Below are 19,200 nucleotides of genomic sequence, written 5' to 3'. Positions count from 1 at the left end.
AGTTGTGAGGCTCCAAAAGCCATCTGAGGGTCACAAGCAGCCTATGGCTACTTATCAGGTTGGTCAAGGCTCTCTGGAAGGTGTAATCCAAAAAATAACTTTTCCACTCTGATGCCAATACATTCATTTTGACAAGTAAAGTGGTAATGTTATGAGTCGTTGCCACAACTAATTAGAATTGCTTGGGATTACAGATACTTCATATGCCTGCTTTGTATAAAGTACATACGTACATAGGGGCAAAAATCCTGCAGCAATTCCAAGTCTTTGGTTAAGATTGTCTTTCCCACAGCTAATGTGCCCTTTTACCACTATTACCAGGCTTGTCAGGAGCAGCCCTTCCAGTCAATATGCAAGAAGAAAATCGCTTGCTGCAGAAAGAGCTTTCACGCCTTGAGGACCTGTTGGCACAAACCCGTGCAGAGAAAGATGAACTGGCTAGCAAATACCAGGCCGTTAACGATAGAGTAAGACCAGATTTTAAAAACTCATTAAGGCTGCCCCTTAATTTCTGTGAAACAATTCTAGGGAATGCTTTTCTCTTCTAAAAAGGAGAGATATCTAGAGAACATCATACTAAATTATTGTCAATAATGGCGGCAGGGACATTATTGGCTTACAGCAGTTTTTCCAGCTGACGTTGCAGTGTTCCTATGATGATTGACCAGCAGTGAGGTTGAAAATGGGACAGTTTGGGGAGTTACTGGCAGCAGCTGAGGATTTGTAGCAACTTATATCCCTCTCCTTATCTTGGCACAGTACCATGTAAAACTGACAACTATACCCACCTGAGAAGCGATTATCAAATTACCTCCCATTAGAGCAGCATTTCTCCACTTGGGGGTTGGGACCCCTGGCGGGGGGGTCATGAGGGTGATTTCAGAGGGGTCGCCAAAGACCATCAGAAACGCAAATTTCTCATGGACTTAGGAACTCTTTTGACACAGAAGGCTGAATATCTCTCCACCTGTCCTTCTCTTCCTTTTTGGTGTTGGTGAACTACAACTCCCAGAATTAAAAAAAACAACAACCCCAACCCCACCAGTATTCAATGTTGGTCATGTAGGTAGTGTACCAAGTTTGGTGCAGATCCATTGTGGGCTGCGTTCAGAATGCTCCTTGATTGTAGGTTCACTATAAATCCCAGCAACTACAACTCCCAAATGGCAAAATCAATTCCTCCTGCAAACCCCACCAGTATTCAGATTTGGGAGTATTGGGTATTTGTGCCAAATTTGGTCCAGTGAATGAAAATACATCCTGCATATTAGATATTTACATAAGATTCATAACAGTAGCAAAGTTACAGTGATGAAGTAGCAACAAAAATAATTTTATGATTGGGGGTCACCACATGAGGAACTGTATTAAGGGGTCACAACATTAGGAAGGTTGAGAACCACTGCATTAGAGAGAATGGGAGGGGAAATAGGAAAGTATGGTCCTCTCCAAGTAATTTCTCTCTTGGCCAGCTCAGTGTGGTTCTTCTACAGAAGACCTCCACCCCTAGCCGCCTGTGTTAATTTAAGTGCATTTCCTATCTGCCAATCCTCAAACCTATTCCAAGAAGAAGACGTTTGGAGTGCTTTCATAAGTGTCTTCGGGGTTCCATTTCAAAAAATATTTGTATTCATGCTACCTTGGCAACAGCCATGTTTCATCTGTTTAATTAACCATAAAGATAAGGCCATTCCATGTGAAGAATCTGCTGGGCCTATTTTCCCCTGTTCCCATGAATAACAGATGCATATTAACAGCTGCCAATCATCATTTTTCCCATTGGAGACTGACTTTAGCCAACTCCTGCTGGCGTGTGTTTCCCATGACAGACAGGGTCAACATGTTATTTCTAAGAGCAAAATATGTTAACATTTAAATAGGCGTAATATGGGTCAGTGTGACATCATTACCCAGATGAGGGTAATTTCTTCTTTCAGAATCGTTTTGATGAATGCCGCCTCAGAGAATGAAGGGTAGAGCAGCTGCTTTTAAATCCAACTGGCCAGCTAGCATTCTGCTTCAGCAATGACCCTTTGAAAGGGAACTGCCAGGAATCACATCCTAGTGTGCAAATGCTGGGAGATTATGGTGTGCAGGAAAAGAGCACTTTGAGATTTCTCCAGGCATGTTACGAGTGAACAGGATGTTGGTCCCATTTTCACACACTGCTTGTTTCAGGAGTTTGTGCGGCTGCAGCTAGTCATACTGCTTCAACTGTGTGTCTTCCTTCCTCACCAAGAACTCTTTGAGCTTGCTGCCTGGGGAGAGCATGGGGCACATTCTTGGCTTGGCAAAATTTCCCATCCAGAGGAGCATAAATAATTCTAAGTCCAAACAATCCTTCACTCTTGTCCTCCTGACAGGCACAATGATCCAGGCCTGACTCAGCATCAAGTCCTCCAAAAAGCTATTCCGGCAATAGGCTGGGACCACTGCCCTGCACCCAGCTGCTGCTTATTGCTGAATGGTAGTAGGGGAATGAATGGAGGAGGTCTTTATTCATGCACAGCTTGATTCGCATTTCCTCTTTTTTCATAAGAAAACTACAAATCCTATGATTCTATAGCATTAAGCCATGGCAGCAAAAGTGGTATCAAACTTCATTGATTTTCTAGTGTAGATAATAATAATAATAATAATCATCATCATCATCATCATCATCCCAGGTGACAGCAGGATTGAAGAGAAACAACTGGAAAAGCTGGCACAATACGAGGATTTAAAGATCGAACTGCAAAGACTCTGGCACAAGCCAGCAAAGGTGGTCCCAGTGGTGATGGGAACAATGGGTGCAGTGCCTAAAGACCTTTGCCTGCACTTGAGTACAATTGGCACTGACAAAATTACCATTTGTCAGCTGCAAAAGGCCAACCTACTGGGATCTGCACACATTATTCGCCGATACATCACACAGTCCTAGACACTTGGGAAATGTCCGACATGTGATACAATACAACAACTTCATAGTGATCTTGTTTGATGTGTACTAATCTTGTTGTGTTTCAAATAATAACAAAAACAACAACTTTTTAGTACCCCACCTCCATCTCCATCTCCCCAGAGGGACTCGGGACAGCTTACGTGGGGACTAAGCCCAATCAATATAGGTCAAATGTAACACATTAAAAACATAATAGTGTAAAAACAGAATAAAGCAACAACATTATAACAAAATATAAAACAGCCATCGAACCAACAGCCAGTGGACCTGAAGTAGTAGCCAGTTTTTGGCACAGAGGGCGAACTAGTGCAATCGATTGTGAGGGAGGGGCTGATAGAAAAAGTGCATAAATCAGATGACAAAATTGGGGATAGAGGGCAATATAGATAGAGCATTATGTCTCTGGGCAGAAAATAGTAGTAAAGTGCAACCCAACACTATTATTTTTTATCCTTCATCCTCCCATTGTCAATGCTGCTAAAAAAAAAAAATTGCAGTTCTGAAAAACTTGCATTTGCAGAAACATTTTCTCTTGTTGGTTGTTTCCTGACAATTTGTACTTGTATGATGTTTAAGGAGCTAAGGTGCTCTGCTTCCAGCCTTTGTTTGGCCATGTGGATCAGGGGAAGTGTTTGCTTTTGTAGATGGAGCAAGCACTGCGAGGAGAGGCAGAAGGAAGCACAATGACCCTCCAGATGATGCAACAGTTCAAAGAAGATGAGAAGGCACACAAGCGTAAGTTGCAAGCCTTCCAGGATGGGCAGCAGCGCCAGGCTCAGCTCGTGCAGAAGATGCAGAACAAGGTGGGTAGCATCACCTTATCCAGGTTTCCTGAAAGGGGAAATAGTGGGTTTTTTTAGAAGGATTCTGTAAGGACCAAACTGTGAAATTTTATGCACAAACTCATCCTTAATTTTAGATTAAGGAAACAGAGAATCTTCATGTCCTTGGCTTTTTTTCCTCTATGGGGTCAGTTACTTATATATTTCCAATTCACATTGCTGGTCAGAGCTTGGAACATTATTACATTTAAAAGGAGCTTGCTTCACATAACCCAGTGCCCCGAGAAAAGTAATGACACCCAAAAACAATGTCTCAGAATTAACCAGTAAACATTACCAATAGTCACATTATCTGTTTAAAGTAATGCTGTTGATATTATGACTACTTCAAATGTACCACATTACAAATAACTGTAGTTGTTTGTTAGGCGTTTCTTCCAAGCTGTGATGCAAGCTATCAGAAACAGTTTAGTAGGCCTCCATAAATCTAAATGTGAAAGCTGACTCATGCAAAGCTAACATGGAGGTATTTTAGGTTACTTGGAGGTCTCATCTCCAAGTAAGAGCATTTCATTCAAGGTTACTTGGAGGTCTCATCTCCAAGTAAGAGCATTTCATTCAAGACTTATTTTGTGTTGGTCTGCATTCCACTTGAAGTGATGGAGTTGCAGTATTAGAGCACCCCTGAACTCAGCTTTGCTTCTGAATATTCTAGCAGTGTTACCTAGTCACCAATTTCAGAAGAAGGCATACCTGTCCATGGTCATGCCAAATTCATGTGTCCATCATGACTGGATTATTTTAACACACTCTTCCTAAGAGGTTACTTCTGAAGACTTCAGCTGATGGAATTCAGTTGCTTGAAGAATGTGGCTCCAGTTAATTTCTGGGCCAATATTATCCTGCTCATTATCTTTAAAATAAAAAATGGCTTGAAAGTCCATTAACACTACCGTCTACCACATGGGCCCATCTACTCTCTAAAAGTCACATCATTGCATATTTGCCATCATTTGAGCCCAGGTCAGCAAGGCTGCATTATATTGGTTATTATTGCAGGTTCATTGGTTATTGGTTTGAAGGTTGCTCTTATATTCTGTTATAATGTTGGGTGATAGTATAATACCTGTTACCTAGGTCTCATGGCGTTACTCTCTTTCCCCAACTGCGGTTGTGAATAAGGAAGGGAACATGTGTCCGACCACATGGTCACACAGGGGGCGGAATGAGAGGGGCCGGAGTGAGACATGGAGGCACTTTGGCTCAGAAGGTAGTGCATTGTTGCCTGAGAAGGAAGGATCGAAAGGAGGGGAGAAATACGAGGAGTGCTGTAAAATTTGCCCTGTCATCTCAACGAATTCATGTGGAGCCAGATGTTTCGGTACAACGTGGAAGCTTTTAATAATGTTTTGAGCCAGATTGCTGATTTGTATCCCATTTAAGGTCTTCCCAAACCATTTTGGAAACCATGGTTTATCACTTCTCTATAAAGAACTAACATTTGTTCACTGTTATCTGTCTCCCCCCTTCAATGTTATAGGTTTTTCCTAACCATTGTTTATCACTTCTCAATAAAGAACTAAAATGTGTTCACTGTTATCTCTGTGTTAGATTTCTTTCCTGGTATACTTTCTTTCCTGGTATACTGGTGGTTTCTGTGTCCCGCCTCCGCTAAATTACTTGAGTGGTATCCTTCTGCCCGCCCCTACGTTCTGCAATCAGCGTTGCCGAAGCGGTGCTCCAGAAATACCGTGAGGCCTGGGTACCAGCTGTCATACTATCACCTAATGTTGTTTTATTCTGTTTTATGCTGTTTTATATTTTAGTGTGTTATATTTTGACCATGTTTTTTGGGCTCATCCTCATGTAAGATGCCCCGAGTCCCTCTGTTGTTGTTGTTGTTGTTGTTGTTGTTGTTGTTGTTGTTGAGGCTACTGCATTACTAGGCCTAGATGTTTGAATCTCAAGTAATACCGTTAATTCCTTTCTTGGTAGCAAACATCAAAACCAAAGAATCTGGAGTTTACAAATGAGGCAGGCAAATTACAATTGCAGCAGGTTAATAGTGGTACGTATCTTGTGGAGTTGTCTTCTTATGATTTCCTCCCAAGGGGAGACCACTGAAGTAATTTGTTTCTCAAAAGAAGATCATTAATGAATTATTTGTGTTTGTAAAAGAATCACTGTCTCCCACTGGTCAAAGAGTAGCAACATCATGTGATAAGTTCAACGCACAGATACTATTGTCCGGCTGTGATTGTGATTTGCCTGTCTCATGTGATAAACTCTGTTGGTGTTTCATACATCTTTCAGCCTATTTTATGTATAATATGGGATATGGAACCATGTTAGTTTATTTCAACAACAAAAAAACAGTCTTGCAGCATTTTAAAAAAACTTATTTATCAAGGACTACAGTCCACTTCATCAGATGTTGAGTGTCTGACATATTCCAGGACAGCTTGTATTTTATGGCAGTGTTAATCCTTAAAGTCCCATAGGGTTCTTTTTTGTTTATGAGTAATCCTGTGTGCTTATTCCATCCTTGCCTCCCCTTCTTGTTCCTATTTGGATTTATCTTACTGTTTTCTGTGTTTTAACGCTTGTTATAGCTTTATGTAGCTTTTGTTTGGGGTTTTCTTTACATTTAATTGAATTTGTTTCATACTGAGGTCCCTTGGGTAGCTTATACTGAGGTGGAAAGGCAGGATATAAACATTTTTATTAAAACACAATAACATGAACAGAGCAATGGGGTTTAACTTTCGTTCTGCTCATAAGCTATTTAAATGAATAATTTGCCTTATGAACAAATCAGCCACAACCGGAGGAGGGTTGGGATGACAGAAACTGTGCTCAGTGATCACATGCAGGTGGTTTCTTAAGAAATATGCTATTAGCCTCAAAGATGCTTAGGAAATCTTTCCCGAGAACTCTTCAAAGCTCTCAAAATGAGAACCATACTATTTGTACAGTTTAAAGAGCAACTACACAGGGGATGAAGGCCATTTTTCTTCACTGTGCCCATCTGACTGGCTGAACCAGCAAGTTTCAAGTTGGTGAAAGTGATATGATGTCACTTTTGGCTACCATTTTGGCCAATTTTCAATCAGTTTGTCCCCTTTTCTTGCCCTGCTTGTGGAGGAAAAATTGGCCAAAAATCAGTGAGGCTGGGCACTTGGGAGGTCTTTCAGGGCTCCAAAGGATTGCATACAACCTGTGGGCTGCACTTTGTCCCTTTGGTTTAAAGTGGCCACTTGGTACTGACAGGACAAAGGTGCTCCTGGTCAGTTATTATTTATTATTATTATTATTATTATTATTATTATTATTATTATCTTTATTTGTACCCCGCTAGCATCTCCCGAAGGACTCGATGCGGCTTATTGACGACATGCAATAAACAGTACATCAAGACACAATACAAACTGGGCCGGGCCAGAGTAATGGGTACAGGATTAAAAGTGCTGATGTGGCAGGTGGTATACGAGGATTATAGGGCAAGTGCAGTGTGCGGTGTGCAATAATCTTAGTTCTACTAAAAGTGCTTCGAGGACTTGTTATTGGAGATTCCTATTCTGGAAAGGCACACCGGAACAGCCAGGTCTTAAAGTTCTTTCTAAAGACTGCCAATGTAGGGGCCTGTCTAAGATCTTTTGGGAGGGTGTTCCAGAGTCAGGGGGCCACCACAGAAAAGGTCCTGTCTCATGTCCCCACCAACCGCGCTTGTGACGCAGGCGGAATCACGAGCAGGGCCTCACCAGATGACCGAAGTGAACATGTGGGTTCGTAGATGGAGATGCGGTCACGCAGGTAGGATGGTCCCAAACCGTTCAGGGCTTTGTAGGTAAGCACCTGCACCTTGAATTGGGCTCGGAAAATAAATGGCAGCCAGTGGAGCTCCTTGAACAGGAGGGTTGACCTCTCTCTGTAAGGAGCCCCAGTTAGCATCCTGGCTGCTGCCCGTTGGACCAGTTGGAATTTCTGAACCATTTTCAAGGGCAGCCCCACATAGAGCGTATTACAGTAATCCAACCTAGAGGTGACCAAGGCATGGACTACCCCGGCCAGATCAGCCTTCGCGAGGTACGGTTGCAGTTGGCGCATGAGTCTCAATTGTGCAAAGGCCCTCCCGGACACCGCCGACGCCTGAGCCTCAAGCGTGAGCGATGAATCCAAGAGGACTCCCAAACTGTGGACCTGTGCTTTCAAGGGGAGTGTAACCCCGTCCAACACAGGTTGCCACCCTATACCCCGATCCGGTTTGCGATCGACCAGGAGGACCTCTGTCTTGTCAGGATTGATCTTCAGCTTGTTCCTCCTCATCCAGATAGACACAGTGGCCAAGCACTCGTCCAGCACCTGAGAGGCCTCCTTGGAATTAGGTGGAAAAGAGTAGTAGAGTTGTGCGTCATCTGCGTAGAGATGGCACCTAACTCCAAAACTCCGGATGACCTCTCCCAGTGGTTTCATGTAGATGTTAAAAAGCATGGGAGACAAAATGGAGCCTTGCGGGACCCCATAGGTCAAGGGCCAGGGTCCGAGCAGGCATCTCCCAGCTTCACCATCTGGGTTTGTCCCTCCAGGAAGGACTGGAGCCACGACAAAACCGTGCCCCCGTAGGTATGCATATCAGGGTATAGGGATACAACCTGTGCTGATGGGGTTACACTCCCCCTGAAGACACAGGTACACAGCTTGGGGTTGATCCTAGACTCATTGCTGATTCTGGAGGCCCAGATATTGGCAGTGGCCAGGAATGCCTTTGCACAATTTAAGCTTGTGTGCCAGCTGTGCCTCTATCTTGTGATGCCAGATCTGATCATCTTAGTCCATGCCTTAGTTACATTCCAGCTGGTCCAGAGATCTGTAACCAGATTACTAAGTCTCCGCACAGGAAGAGAACCACTCCCATGTTGCGGCAGTTTTACCGCTAAGAGCCCCCCCCCCCCCCAGGGGTGAGAAAAGCGGTATATAAATACTGTAAATAAATAAATACTGGCTGCCAGTTTGCTTCCAGGTGAAATTCAAAATGCTGGTCATTACCTATAAAGCCCTAAACGGTTCGGGTCTACATTATTTGGCTAATTGCATCTCCACATACAAGCCTGTTCGAGTCCGTCAATCAGCAAATGAGGCCCTGATCTCGGTCCCATCCCCATCTCAAGCAAGGGTGGTGGGAATGAGGGGGGGCTTCCCTGTATAGTTGCCCCCACCTCTGTAACTTCTGCCAAAAGAGATCAAAATGGCCTTCTCCTTACTCTCTTTTAAAAAACAAGTTAAAACTTTCTTATGTACGGAAGAGTATAGAGAGGAGGAGGCATAGAAGATCAATGTTGAGATACTACAGAACGGAAATAGTTTGACACTAATGAAATGGTCATTCTGCACCTCAAATTGCCTGAATTGGCTTCATTGCCGCCTTCCCCATCACACAGGGAAAACATCACCACCCTGCTTCCCCCCACACTCTCCCCAGCTTACCTAATGAGAACACAGGCACTCATGTTCTCAGGGCTCCATCGTAGGATGCTTCCAGGACAGAGCCCCGCTGGAAGTAGCCCTGCGTCATGTGGTGTCTGGCTGGCTCCATCCTGGAAATGTCCTAGCCTCATGTGATGAAGTCCAAAAACAAAGCCATGGGGACAGTGAGATGTCTTCAAAATTTATATTACAGCAGAAGAGAAACTGGTCTGGGGTGGGAAACAGAAGATTTTCCAAAGTTCAAGAAGAGATACTGCCCTTCTTTCCTCTTTAACATATGTGTACCGTCTACGGAGTCCAAATGGCTAAACTAGCAGATAAATTTAGGGGATGCTTAGTCACTCTTCTGTGTTAGCTTTGGACCTGCTGAAATGCTTTTGATAATATTTGAGCTTTCAGAGTCTGCCAGTTGGTGGGATTAGAATTTGGTAAATTATTTCACATAATGTCTTACCAGTTTCCATATTTTTGGGATGGTTAATATGAAGGGGAATGGCATGATAATGTAATTGATAAAGTAGCTGCATGATTTCATTTCTCTTTGTCTGGCTTCCATCCTAGTCTATAAAAACCATCCCCTTCCAAGGTCTTTATAGTAATGTAAGGAGTGTTCATACTTCTCTTTAGAATTGATAGAAAACCTATTAAAGTTTGTTGGACAAGTTACCTTTAGTGTTGTATATTGAGGTTTAATACTTGCTGTTGTCTAGAGTAGCCAAAAGTTATCTTTACAATTTCTGATGTGCATTCTGTGGTGCATAGAATTAAACTTTTAAACATAAGTCTCAGATAGTCTCTATTTTGACAGTACATTAAGATTGTGCCTCTTTTAATGCAGGTAGAACATCTTACCTCTTTCATTTCATTTTTCTTCTCTTATATATACATTCTTCTTGCCTTTATACAAACTCTTGTCCTTTCTACTCCATGGTTTAGATGTTGCAGTACAAGAAAAAATGTGGGGAACTGGAGCAGCAACTGCTGGATAAAACATCTGAGTGTGAGCATCAGAAACAGATGGTCTGTATACCTTTTTCCCCTGTGATGTAAATGGTCATGATGGAGCATGTGGCTATTTAACTGTTAGCGCTGTGAGCAATTTGTACATCACTGTCCACCACACCATGCACATTTAACTGGAGCGAGCACTTGGCAGTGAGCCTACCCTAATGACACATTTGGTACAAATACTCTTTGTATAGTTCATATAATTTAAACTCTCTCACACATATTTCATAAATGTCCAAAGTTTTTTTGTGGGGGGTGGGGGGGAGCACATGGACCACAGAGACAGCTAAGCTGAGAAATACTTTATTACATATAAGACATTTTGAGTGTAGTGCCTTATCCACAAGTGGATATGAGCTGCTGTCATTTATGCCTAAGCAAATGAGTAGAATTTACTTATTTATTATAGGATTACATACCTGCCCCATAGCAGAGGTTTTCTTATTGCAACCAACATTAAAACATAGGGATTTTTTTCTTTTCATGTCAGGGGCGACTTGAGAAACTGCAAGTCACTTCTGATGTGAGAGAATTGGCCATCTACAAGGACGTTGCCTAGGGGATGCCCAGATGTTTTGGATGTTTTTACCATTCTTGTGGGAGGCTTCTCTCATGTCTCTGCATGGGGAGCTGGAGCTGACAGAGGGAGCTCATCCACATTCTCCCCGAATTCGAACCTCCGACCTGTCAGTCTGCAGTCTTGCCGGCACAAGGGTTTAACCCATTGTGCCACTCAGAGCTCTTATAGAGATGTTTTCTCTCAGGTTAAAAAAAGCAATTTTTGCCATTTTTCCACTTTCATAATCAACTAAATGCTAGTTGGTAAGCTGGGCAAGGAGAAACCAAGATAAAGTGCTGTAAAACTTCAGAGAACAATAAATTTAATTCAGAATAACATGTATATAGTTCAAGAGATCTTGTCAAAACACAGTTTAAGGACAGATACCAATGGATTAGGCACAATTAAATTCTAAAAATAAAGAATGAATTTGTAACACTGTGTTTGTTCAGCAATGAGTTGTATATATTGCTATTACCAAAGACTAAATATGTGTGTATATGTATACGTGTGTGTGCGTTCATTATTCTCCATTGGCGAACAGGAAACATTTTATTATGCCTATACTTAGGAAAACCAATTTGAGAGTATAAATGGACTATGGTAGAAAGTTTTAGAAGTATCTAAACCAGAATAGCTAGAGTGGGGTAATAATTTATTTATATTCTGCCCTATCTCCCCTGGGGGACTCAGGGCAGATTCCAACAAACAAAAAGGCAAACATTCAATGCCTCAATGACAATAAGTACAAATATAATGACAATAGTGGCTTGAATGTTGATCCAGAAGTCCAGGAGACTAGGATATGAACCCCACATCAGCCATGGAAATCCATTGGGTGACTTTGGGCAATTCACACTCTCCCAAATATAGAAGAAAGCAATGGAAGAACTCTGAACAAATCTTGCAGAAAACCCTCTGAGAGAGATGCAATAAGCCAGAATAATTAGTTCAATAAGAAATCTAAACCAGCAGATAATGCAGCATTAACTAATGCTATTCTTATACTGTAAGCAACAAAGGTTTATTCAATTTTTATTGTGGGTTATGGGATAGACATACTGATGATTGAAATAGATTCTGTGCTGTATAATAAATGCAAGTGCTCATATATGCTGGACTGGATGGCTCCTATGGCCTCTTCCAACATTGCAATTCTATGATTCTGTGCTAGACTTGATTTTTGCTTTAAATTACCACTGTTTCTCAATTCATCATATTTTTTTCATTATTAGTTACAGTTGAAGTCAGACCCAGAGCCACGTTTACGCCACTTTGAGCACGACCACAGTACAGAGATAGAAAATGCACTTATCCAATTAGAGGAAGAACAACAAAGGTAAGATAACTCTTTGCTTTGGATGATTCATTGAAATTATGTTGTATGTTCAAATAATACCCTTAAATCTACGAGCATCCAAGGAAGTTTATACTACAAGTGCAATGGTTGTTTCTTTCTTTGCATCTTAAAATTGCAGTTATGGTCCTTAACCGATGGGCAAGAGTTATGTATATTGGTTAGGAATGATAGGATATGTTGTATAGTGTATCTGTAGTGTACAAAGTTAGTCTTTGCTGCTCCAGACCGAAATTTTGGATATAAATAACATTCATTCATATTTGGGTTGCAGGGTTGCTTTGCTCTGTCCAGTGTTAGGAAAGTTGATGTAGTTCCACTTCTGTTCAGCAGTGGAACTCTCTACCCCAAAGTGTGGTGGAGGCTCCTTCTATGCAGGCTTTTAAACAGAGGCTGGATGGCCATCTGTTGGGGATGCTTCGGATGCGATTGTCTTGCTTCTTGGCAGGGGGTTGGACTGGATGGCTCACTAGGTCTCTTACAATTCAATGATTCTATGAACTAGTCCAGAGTTTCTGCTTCCTAGCAAATCAGAAAAAATGCAATTGATCACAAAAATACAAATGTTGTTCAAAATTCCAGGAAATGCAGGGTAAATATTATTAAGATAAACTGGTGTAGTGGATTTCCTGAATGTCACTGCAAGAGGAGAGCCAGCACTTGCAGCAATTCCGTTGTAATGGGGGTTCACACTTCAGGAACAGGAAAATAAATTAATGATGGGGGCTACAAAAATGTAATAATAGCAGCATTTAACATTTGTTATGTATTTTTGTAGCCCTCGTCATCAAATTATTTTCCTGTTCCTGAAGTGTGAGCCCTCATTACAATTAAAAATGTCATAATAGCAGAATTTAACAGTGTTAAGGGGCTGCAGTGGTGCCACGGGTTAACCCGCTAGTCTGCAGAACTTGCTGTCCAGAAGGTTGGTGGTTCGAATCCGTGGGATGGGGTGAGCTCCTGTTGTTAGCCCCAGCTTCTGGCAACCCAGTAGTGCAATAATATGCAAATGTGAGTAGATAAATAGGTACTGCTTCAGCGGGAAGGTAACGGCCCTTCATGCAATCATGCCGGCCACATGACCTAGGAGATGTCTACGGACAATGCCAGCTCTTTGGTTTAGAAATGGAGATGAGCATCCCCCAGAGTCAGACTCAACTAGACTTAACGTCAAGGGGAAACCTTTATCTTTACTACCTTAATATTTGTTAGTGCTTTTGCTTACATTCTTGCAAAGATTTGGCCTAAGCAGACCAATTTAATCAAATCCCGGACGTTATATAAATTTCACTGGATATACTCAGTTGTGCTGACAGCAGGCATGTAGCCGGGGGGGGGGGGGGCTTGAGGGACTTCAGCCCCCCCCCCCCCCCGAAATTCTCATGGTGGTTCGCGAAAAGGCCTTACTGGTGCATTATTTAAACTGTTATGTTTAGTCATATCATGATCTGATCACCATACTCAATATATCCCATATGCATGGGGGTATTGGGATAATGATACAAAAGGTTGCTAGGCTAGACCCTCTTTCACTCAGACTCAGCCCCCCCCCCTGAAACTCAGCCCCCCCGAACCCCCTGAAAAAAATTTAGCCCCCCCCCCCCCCCCAAACGAAATCCTGGCTACGGGCCTGGCTGACAGTTAAATCTATATCAGTAGCATGAGCCTGGTCTCAGAATATTGGATGTATTTTACTCCATTATCCTTTTCATTGAAGAGTTGTGCAATGGTAGTGATTTCTGTGGATGGGAGAGCTAGAGCTGGTGTGACCACTCCAGTCCTGTAGACACAGATATCCCTTGGTCTGATCTTAAATATGCTGAACTGGTCCTGGCCTGCTATGTGAAGAAGATGATGGAGGAAGCGAGAAAAGACAGTTGAGGAAACAGGGAGGTTGCCTAAGTTTGGCTCTACCTCTATCAACTTCTGGCTTCAGCTCTACCTACTGCTGGCATGAAACCCTTGACAAATTAGTCTCCAAAGAAGTAAGCCCCATAGAGAAAGAAAGACTTTGCCCAATACTGAGGTAGAAGATGAGTTCCTTTCCAAATATTTTCAGTATAAGAGGGAATGTTCTATCTGGGTTGCTGTCAAGGAAGATAATAGAACTCTTGGGCCCTTAATGAGTGTGAAGGAAGACATCGTATTTGACTAACATGTTTGGATATATGTTTGGATGTATTTTTTTACCTAGGAGCACCAGCCTTTCCCACATGAATACTGTACTTCGGGAACAGCTGGACCAGGTGAAATCCTCAAAACAGAGACTTGCAAATGAATTAGAGAGGGCAGTTACAGAAGTGCAGAAGTTGAGGGGTGAACTGGAACAGAAGGACTCCCAGTGGCACAAGGGCAGGGAGGTAAATATTTTTGCCTAACTTTTCAAATGTTTAGTAGCATTATTGTAAGAGACCTCTCCTCTTCATATAGCATTGACATCCTGCGCCCCTAGCCACCTTCCCCTACCTGGAATGATTGTGACCATTTTGGACTTTATATAACACTGACAATTTTTAACTGAGCTCCCTTTCTACCCCCAGTGTTGTATTTGCCACTACTGTGATATTTCCAGACACTGTTAAGTAGCAGTAGTAGTGTCCCAGTTAAAATTGCGGTTGAATTACTCTCCTAAGGAGCTGAGACCACCAAAGTGCTGTTGGCACACTTCCAGGATTTTGAAAGAGTTTCTCTGTATGGTTGAACCTAGATTCATTGAGGGCGGTTGTAAGCAGCAAGATTTGGTGGTGCTGATGATGATCACAGTTACGTTGTATAAGAATAATATGTATGCATAGATTTACAAGCACTGAGACATATTCATTTTTACAGCAAAATATTAGCTCATATATATATTAGCCAAGTTCTGAACGTAAACTGCTTATTTGTTCAGCTAGAGTTGATGCCAACCATGCTAAACACTGGAGAAAGAGCATATCCTTGGCATATGCCTTAATTTTAGCAGTTTTGCAGTGTGTTTTGGGGGTAGTGCATCAATATTCCCACCCAGATAGGAAAACTTTTTTTATTGGAAATGGAAGGTCAGTTACAAGTTTGGTTAACATTTTCCCTCCTGCATTTCCCAATGTTCTCAGCAGCTTGCAAAACAAAGCAAACATAAAAACAATTCAAACATTTATGGGTAAACACTGTATTTTCAATGTATTGTCTGTATTTTCAGTTAATGTTCCTACTTGTCTATGCCATGGCCTCCATGTTGCCTAGGTTTGTTTTTTTTCTGCTCTTGATTAGGGTTATAAAGCATCACATCCTCCTTTTATGCAAAAAGAAAAAATATCAGATGTCTTCTCCTTGATGGGGAAGATTGCAGGGATTTTTGCACAATATTCAATGATTTTTTTATCGTATTTTGCACAGAAAAAAATGTTTTGTGCAGAACAAACCAAATATTGGGTTGTTATAGATTTCTCGTGCTATATGGCCATATTCTAGAAGCATTCTCTCCTGATGATTTGTCTGCATCTATGGCAGCCATCCTCAGAGAATGCCTGTCATAGATGCAGGCAAAAGGTCAGGAGAGAATGCTTCTAGGACATGGCCATATAGCCCACAAAACCTTCAACAACCCAGTGATTTTGGACATGAAAGTCTTCGACAATAAACCAAATATTTTTATTCAAAGAAGTATTTTTACACAAGAAAATGTTTCTTAAAAGCTCACCTTGAAATTTTGCACAATAATAAATCCCTAAATGTGGAAATGTTCATTTGGAATGGGATGTCCTTTGTCAATAATGGCAAACATTGTAAATATCGATTACGGTATATTCCCAGTCCTGTTACTTGTCTGAAATCTTGAGCAAAACTTGGGAATTTAGAACAATAGGTCACACAGATATGGTGAACTCCTTTATGCAGTGTTCTGTAAACAATATGCCGAAGTTGTAGAACTCACAACATGCCAGTTATATCTATATATTTGCCATTGTTCTTCTCAGAGCTACAGTTCATATTTAAGCCATGAGCACAGTGGGATCCTTCTACTATGGCGTCAAGCTGCCACACTCCGCAGCAACTTTGCAGAGCTTCGCATAACAGTGGAGAGGTAGGTACCCCCCTAAATGAAAGGCTTATCAATTGCTCTGCAGATAATTAACAGAGCCAGGATAATAATAAAGAGCTTATTGAACCACTCATGTATTTACAGCAGTACTTGGCATTTTTGTGTATGAAAGATTGGGCGATGGTTTGTTGTAGGCTTTTTCGGGCTATATGGTCATGTTCTAGAGGCGTTCTCTCCTGACGTTTTGCCTGCATCTGTGGCAAGCATCCTCAGAGGTTATGAGGTCTGTTGGAACTAGGAAAATTGGGTTTATATATCTGTGGAAAGTAAGGGAGCACAGTAGATGTGCTTTCCTGGTCCTTAGTTTTTCCAATTTTCATGTGTCTTGGAAAAGTTTCTCCCCGTAGAGATTGGGCGATATCAGCTCCCAAAACATTAGTGGGAAGTTTGGCAGCAGGAGGAGGAATGAAAGGATGTCTACAAACTGTAATCCCATGATCTTATAAACTTCATTCCAGTGTAAACTTGAACTCCTGTTTTTCATTGACTTAAATTGTGTCAATTGAAAAGTTCCTCCTTGGTCAGACACTCAAGTAAACCGTTGATATGACTCCCATGCATTTAAGTTGCATTTTGGTATTTATTTCTCAGAGACTAGGCCTCACCAAATACAGTGAGACTTCTGAGTAGACAAGCATAGAATTGCACCAAAGCAATAGTTAAATGGAAGGAAATGGGACTTCGGTCCCCTTCTTGCTTGTATTCTTATACACAGAATGTCATAAACACAGAGCGTTGTGCTATTCTTGAGTTTGATCCTGGAAACAACTTACTGTTTTTCTACCAATATATCATATAAGTAGCAAAAACCATGCACTTCATCTCATGTAAAGAATAAACACAATTATGATGCCATATGTGTCTGTGCCAAACGAGTTGTCTTTACCTTTTACATATTATTTATAAAAGGTGAAGTTATTTTATCATATAGTAGTATCATTAATGGAAGATCACAATGCAATTTGGTGTGGCACAGAATTTAGAATACTACTTTTTTCACACTACAGCTCCCAGAATGACCCAATCAGCATAACCAGCAGCTAGGCTAGCTAAGGATTCTGAGAGCTATACAAAAGATACAATTCGATTTTTATGTTAAGTTGCCTAAAATAACTCTTTGCTCCTCCCCTCCCCTCCTTATTTCTATCTCACTTATACTCTTTACACATAGAAAATCAGAATTCAAGGTAATTTACAAATCAAATAAAATTTGTGTGTGTGTGTGTGTGGTAATCATTAAAATGTAAATAAATTGTAGCATTAAAAATAAGTTTAAATACATTAAAAGTAAAACCAGTTAGAGAATAGTACATTAAAGCTCTTTCTTTGAAAACTGTCAAGAAAAAGAAAGGATTGTAAGGAGAGAGTCATTCTAGCCACATTTGCTGTAGCTTGTCCTGTTTTCTTTCATGTATGAGGGATGAGACCCACTGAAATCTGCCTGTAGGTGACAATCTCCAATTAAAATCCACTTTGTTGATGGGAAAGTATCAACTGAAAAAGGTAGCCATGATGGCCCACTTGTATTACTTGGGTTAATGTCCTTCATGTCAGCCACTTCTGTCAGTGTCAGTCTAACTGGACTACTGGGTTTAGACTACAGTGAAATCATTGTTAGTGATATAGATATAGATTACTTACAGAAAAGACTAAAGTTACATAATGTTTTCTTTAAATTTTTGCTTATAAATACATTTTGTTGTACATAATTTTTGATATGATGATAGGGAACTGGAAGTGGATGAAAAACTAGATGTTTTTGTTTTGGTACCAGAAACAGCCTAGATTCCTGGCAGTAGCTGGCATCTTAATCCTGTGGCAATAGTGTGGGTGTTGGCACCATAAATCTGGCAGTTTGGGTGTTGGCATGCTTAAGGTTTTGAGGTGGTGATGTATATAGATTATGAAGGGGGAAAAAACTTTAACTCTCTCGCTACCAGGGGTCTTGCTGAGGCCGGAACTGACATGGCAAGAACTTCCCGCCGCCTCCAGACTGCCTGTCTCAATTTGGATTCCAACCTGCGTCTCTCTGAGAGCAGCTCTGTCTCTCTACTTGAGAAACAGCTTCGGGAGAAAGTTCGTGAGATGGTCCAACTGCAGAGCCATTGGGATGGAGAAAAGACTGAACTAAACTCCAGGTAAGATGCACACCAACAGGTCATTAGTCTTCAGATCACAATGTATTAAGAGGCTGACAACTTTGAATGGTCTGGAATATTTCCCCCACCAATTCTCTATGGATCTCACATGAAATGTAGGGTCAAGCTAATCCCCATTTTCTAATCTTGGACTGGACACAGAGGCCCTACTCACATAGGAAACATAATCTGGTTGAATGCCAAATCAAGGTCGGAGTGTCTACAAACTCCAAATTGCATTCGGACAAGAATTGTGTTAAAAACTTAACTGAAATTCTGGATCCCACCATAGGATGTGTTGAATTTGATCACTGTATAAACAGTGAATTGCTGCAAAGTAGAAACATTCGGAGCATTTGTCAAGACAGGGCTATAGCTGCAGGAGTCACAACAGAATCTGAATTAACCAATGTATTTGCCAGGGTAGCCAAGGAAAAAAATTACTCCTGGGTTCAGATAGATCTAGATTACTGGATGTTTGCAGAAGCTTGCATCTGGTTCCCAGGGTGTCTGTGTAGGCACACCAGAGTGAACCAGATCTCTTTGATCCACATCCTAAATAGGAGTAAGTGCCTGTGTAGCACAGACTCCCTGCCCCCTTATTGACCACTACTGCAACAAACTCACAACTTCTTCCAAGACCTATTTCTACTGATACTGTACTTTTAAAACCATGAGGGGACATGGTTTGAAACGTTCAGTATAGAAAAGGATGCCTATCCAACCAATTACTGCTCTTACATGTTATTGTTTTGTCTCCAGATTTATATTTTATACTTTTTTAAATGTTGTCTGAAGTGATGGTTTCTAATCTAATCATTCCAAGGGTATGAAAAACTGATTCAATAGG

The 19,200-nt window shown here is 41.4% G+C and overlaps 1 protein-coding gene across 1 annotated transcript in view; it reads left to right on the top strand.

The window, feature by feature from the left end:
• CROCC2 (ciliary rootlet coiled-coil, rootletin family member 2) overlaps window positions 1-19,200 on the top strand; it is a 102,045-nt gene that overhangs the window by 7,211 nt on the left and 75,634 nt on the right. The window contains exons 3-9 of the mRNA XM_060767943.2: window positions 322-467; window positions 3,586-3,744; window positions 10,144-10,227; window positions 12,010-12,113; window positions 14,326-14,491; window positions 16,088-16,194; window positions 18,153-18,350. Of these exons, the coding sequence (XP_060623926.2) occupies window positions 322-467; window positions 3,586-3,744; window positions 10,144-10,227; window positions 12,010-12,113; window positions 14,326-14,491; window positions 16,088-16,194; window positions 18,153-18,350 (964 nt within the window). The remainder of the gene's footprint in view (window positions 1-321; window positions 468-3,585; window positions 3,745-10,143; window positions 10,228-12,009; window positions 12,114-14,325; window positions 14,492-16,087; window positions 16,195-18,152; window positions 18,351-19,200) is intronic.

Source organism: Anolis sagrei, chromosome 3 (assembly GCF_037176765.1).
Source record: "Anolis sagrei isolate rAnoSag1 chromosome 3, rAnoSag1.mat, whole genome shotgun sequence".
NCBI classification, from domain to species: Eukaryota; Metazoa; Chordata; class Lepidosauria; order Squamata; family Dactyloidae; genus Anolis; species Anolis sagrei.
The sequence above is the reverse complement of the archived record's forward strand: the minus strand, read 5'-3'. Positions and strand labels throughout refer to the sequence as shown.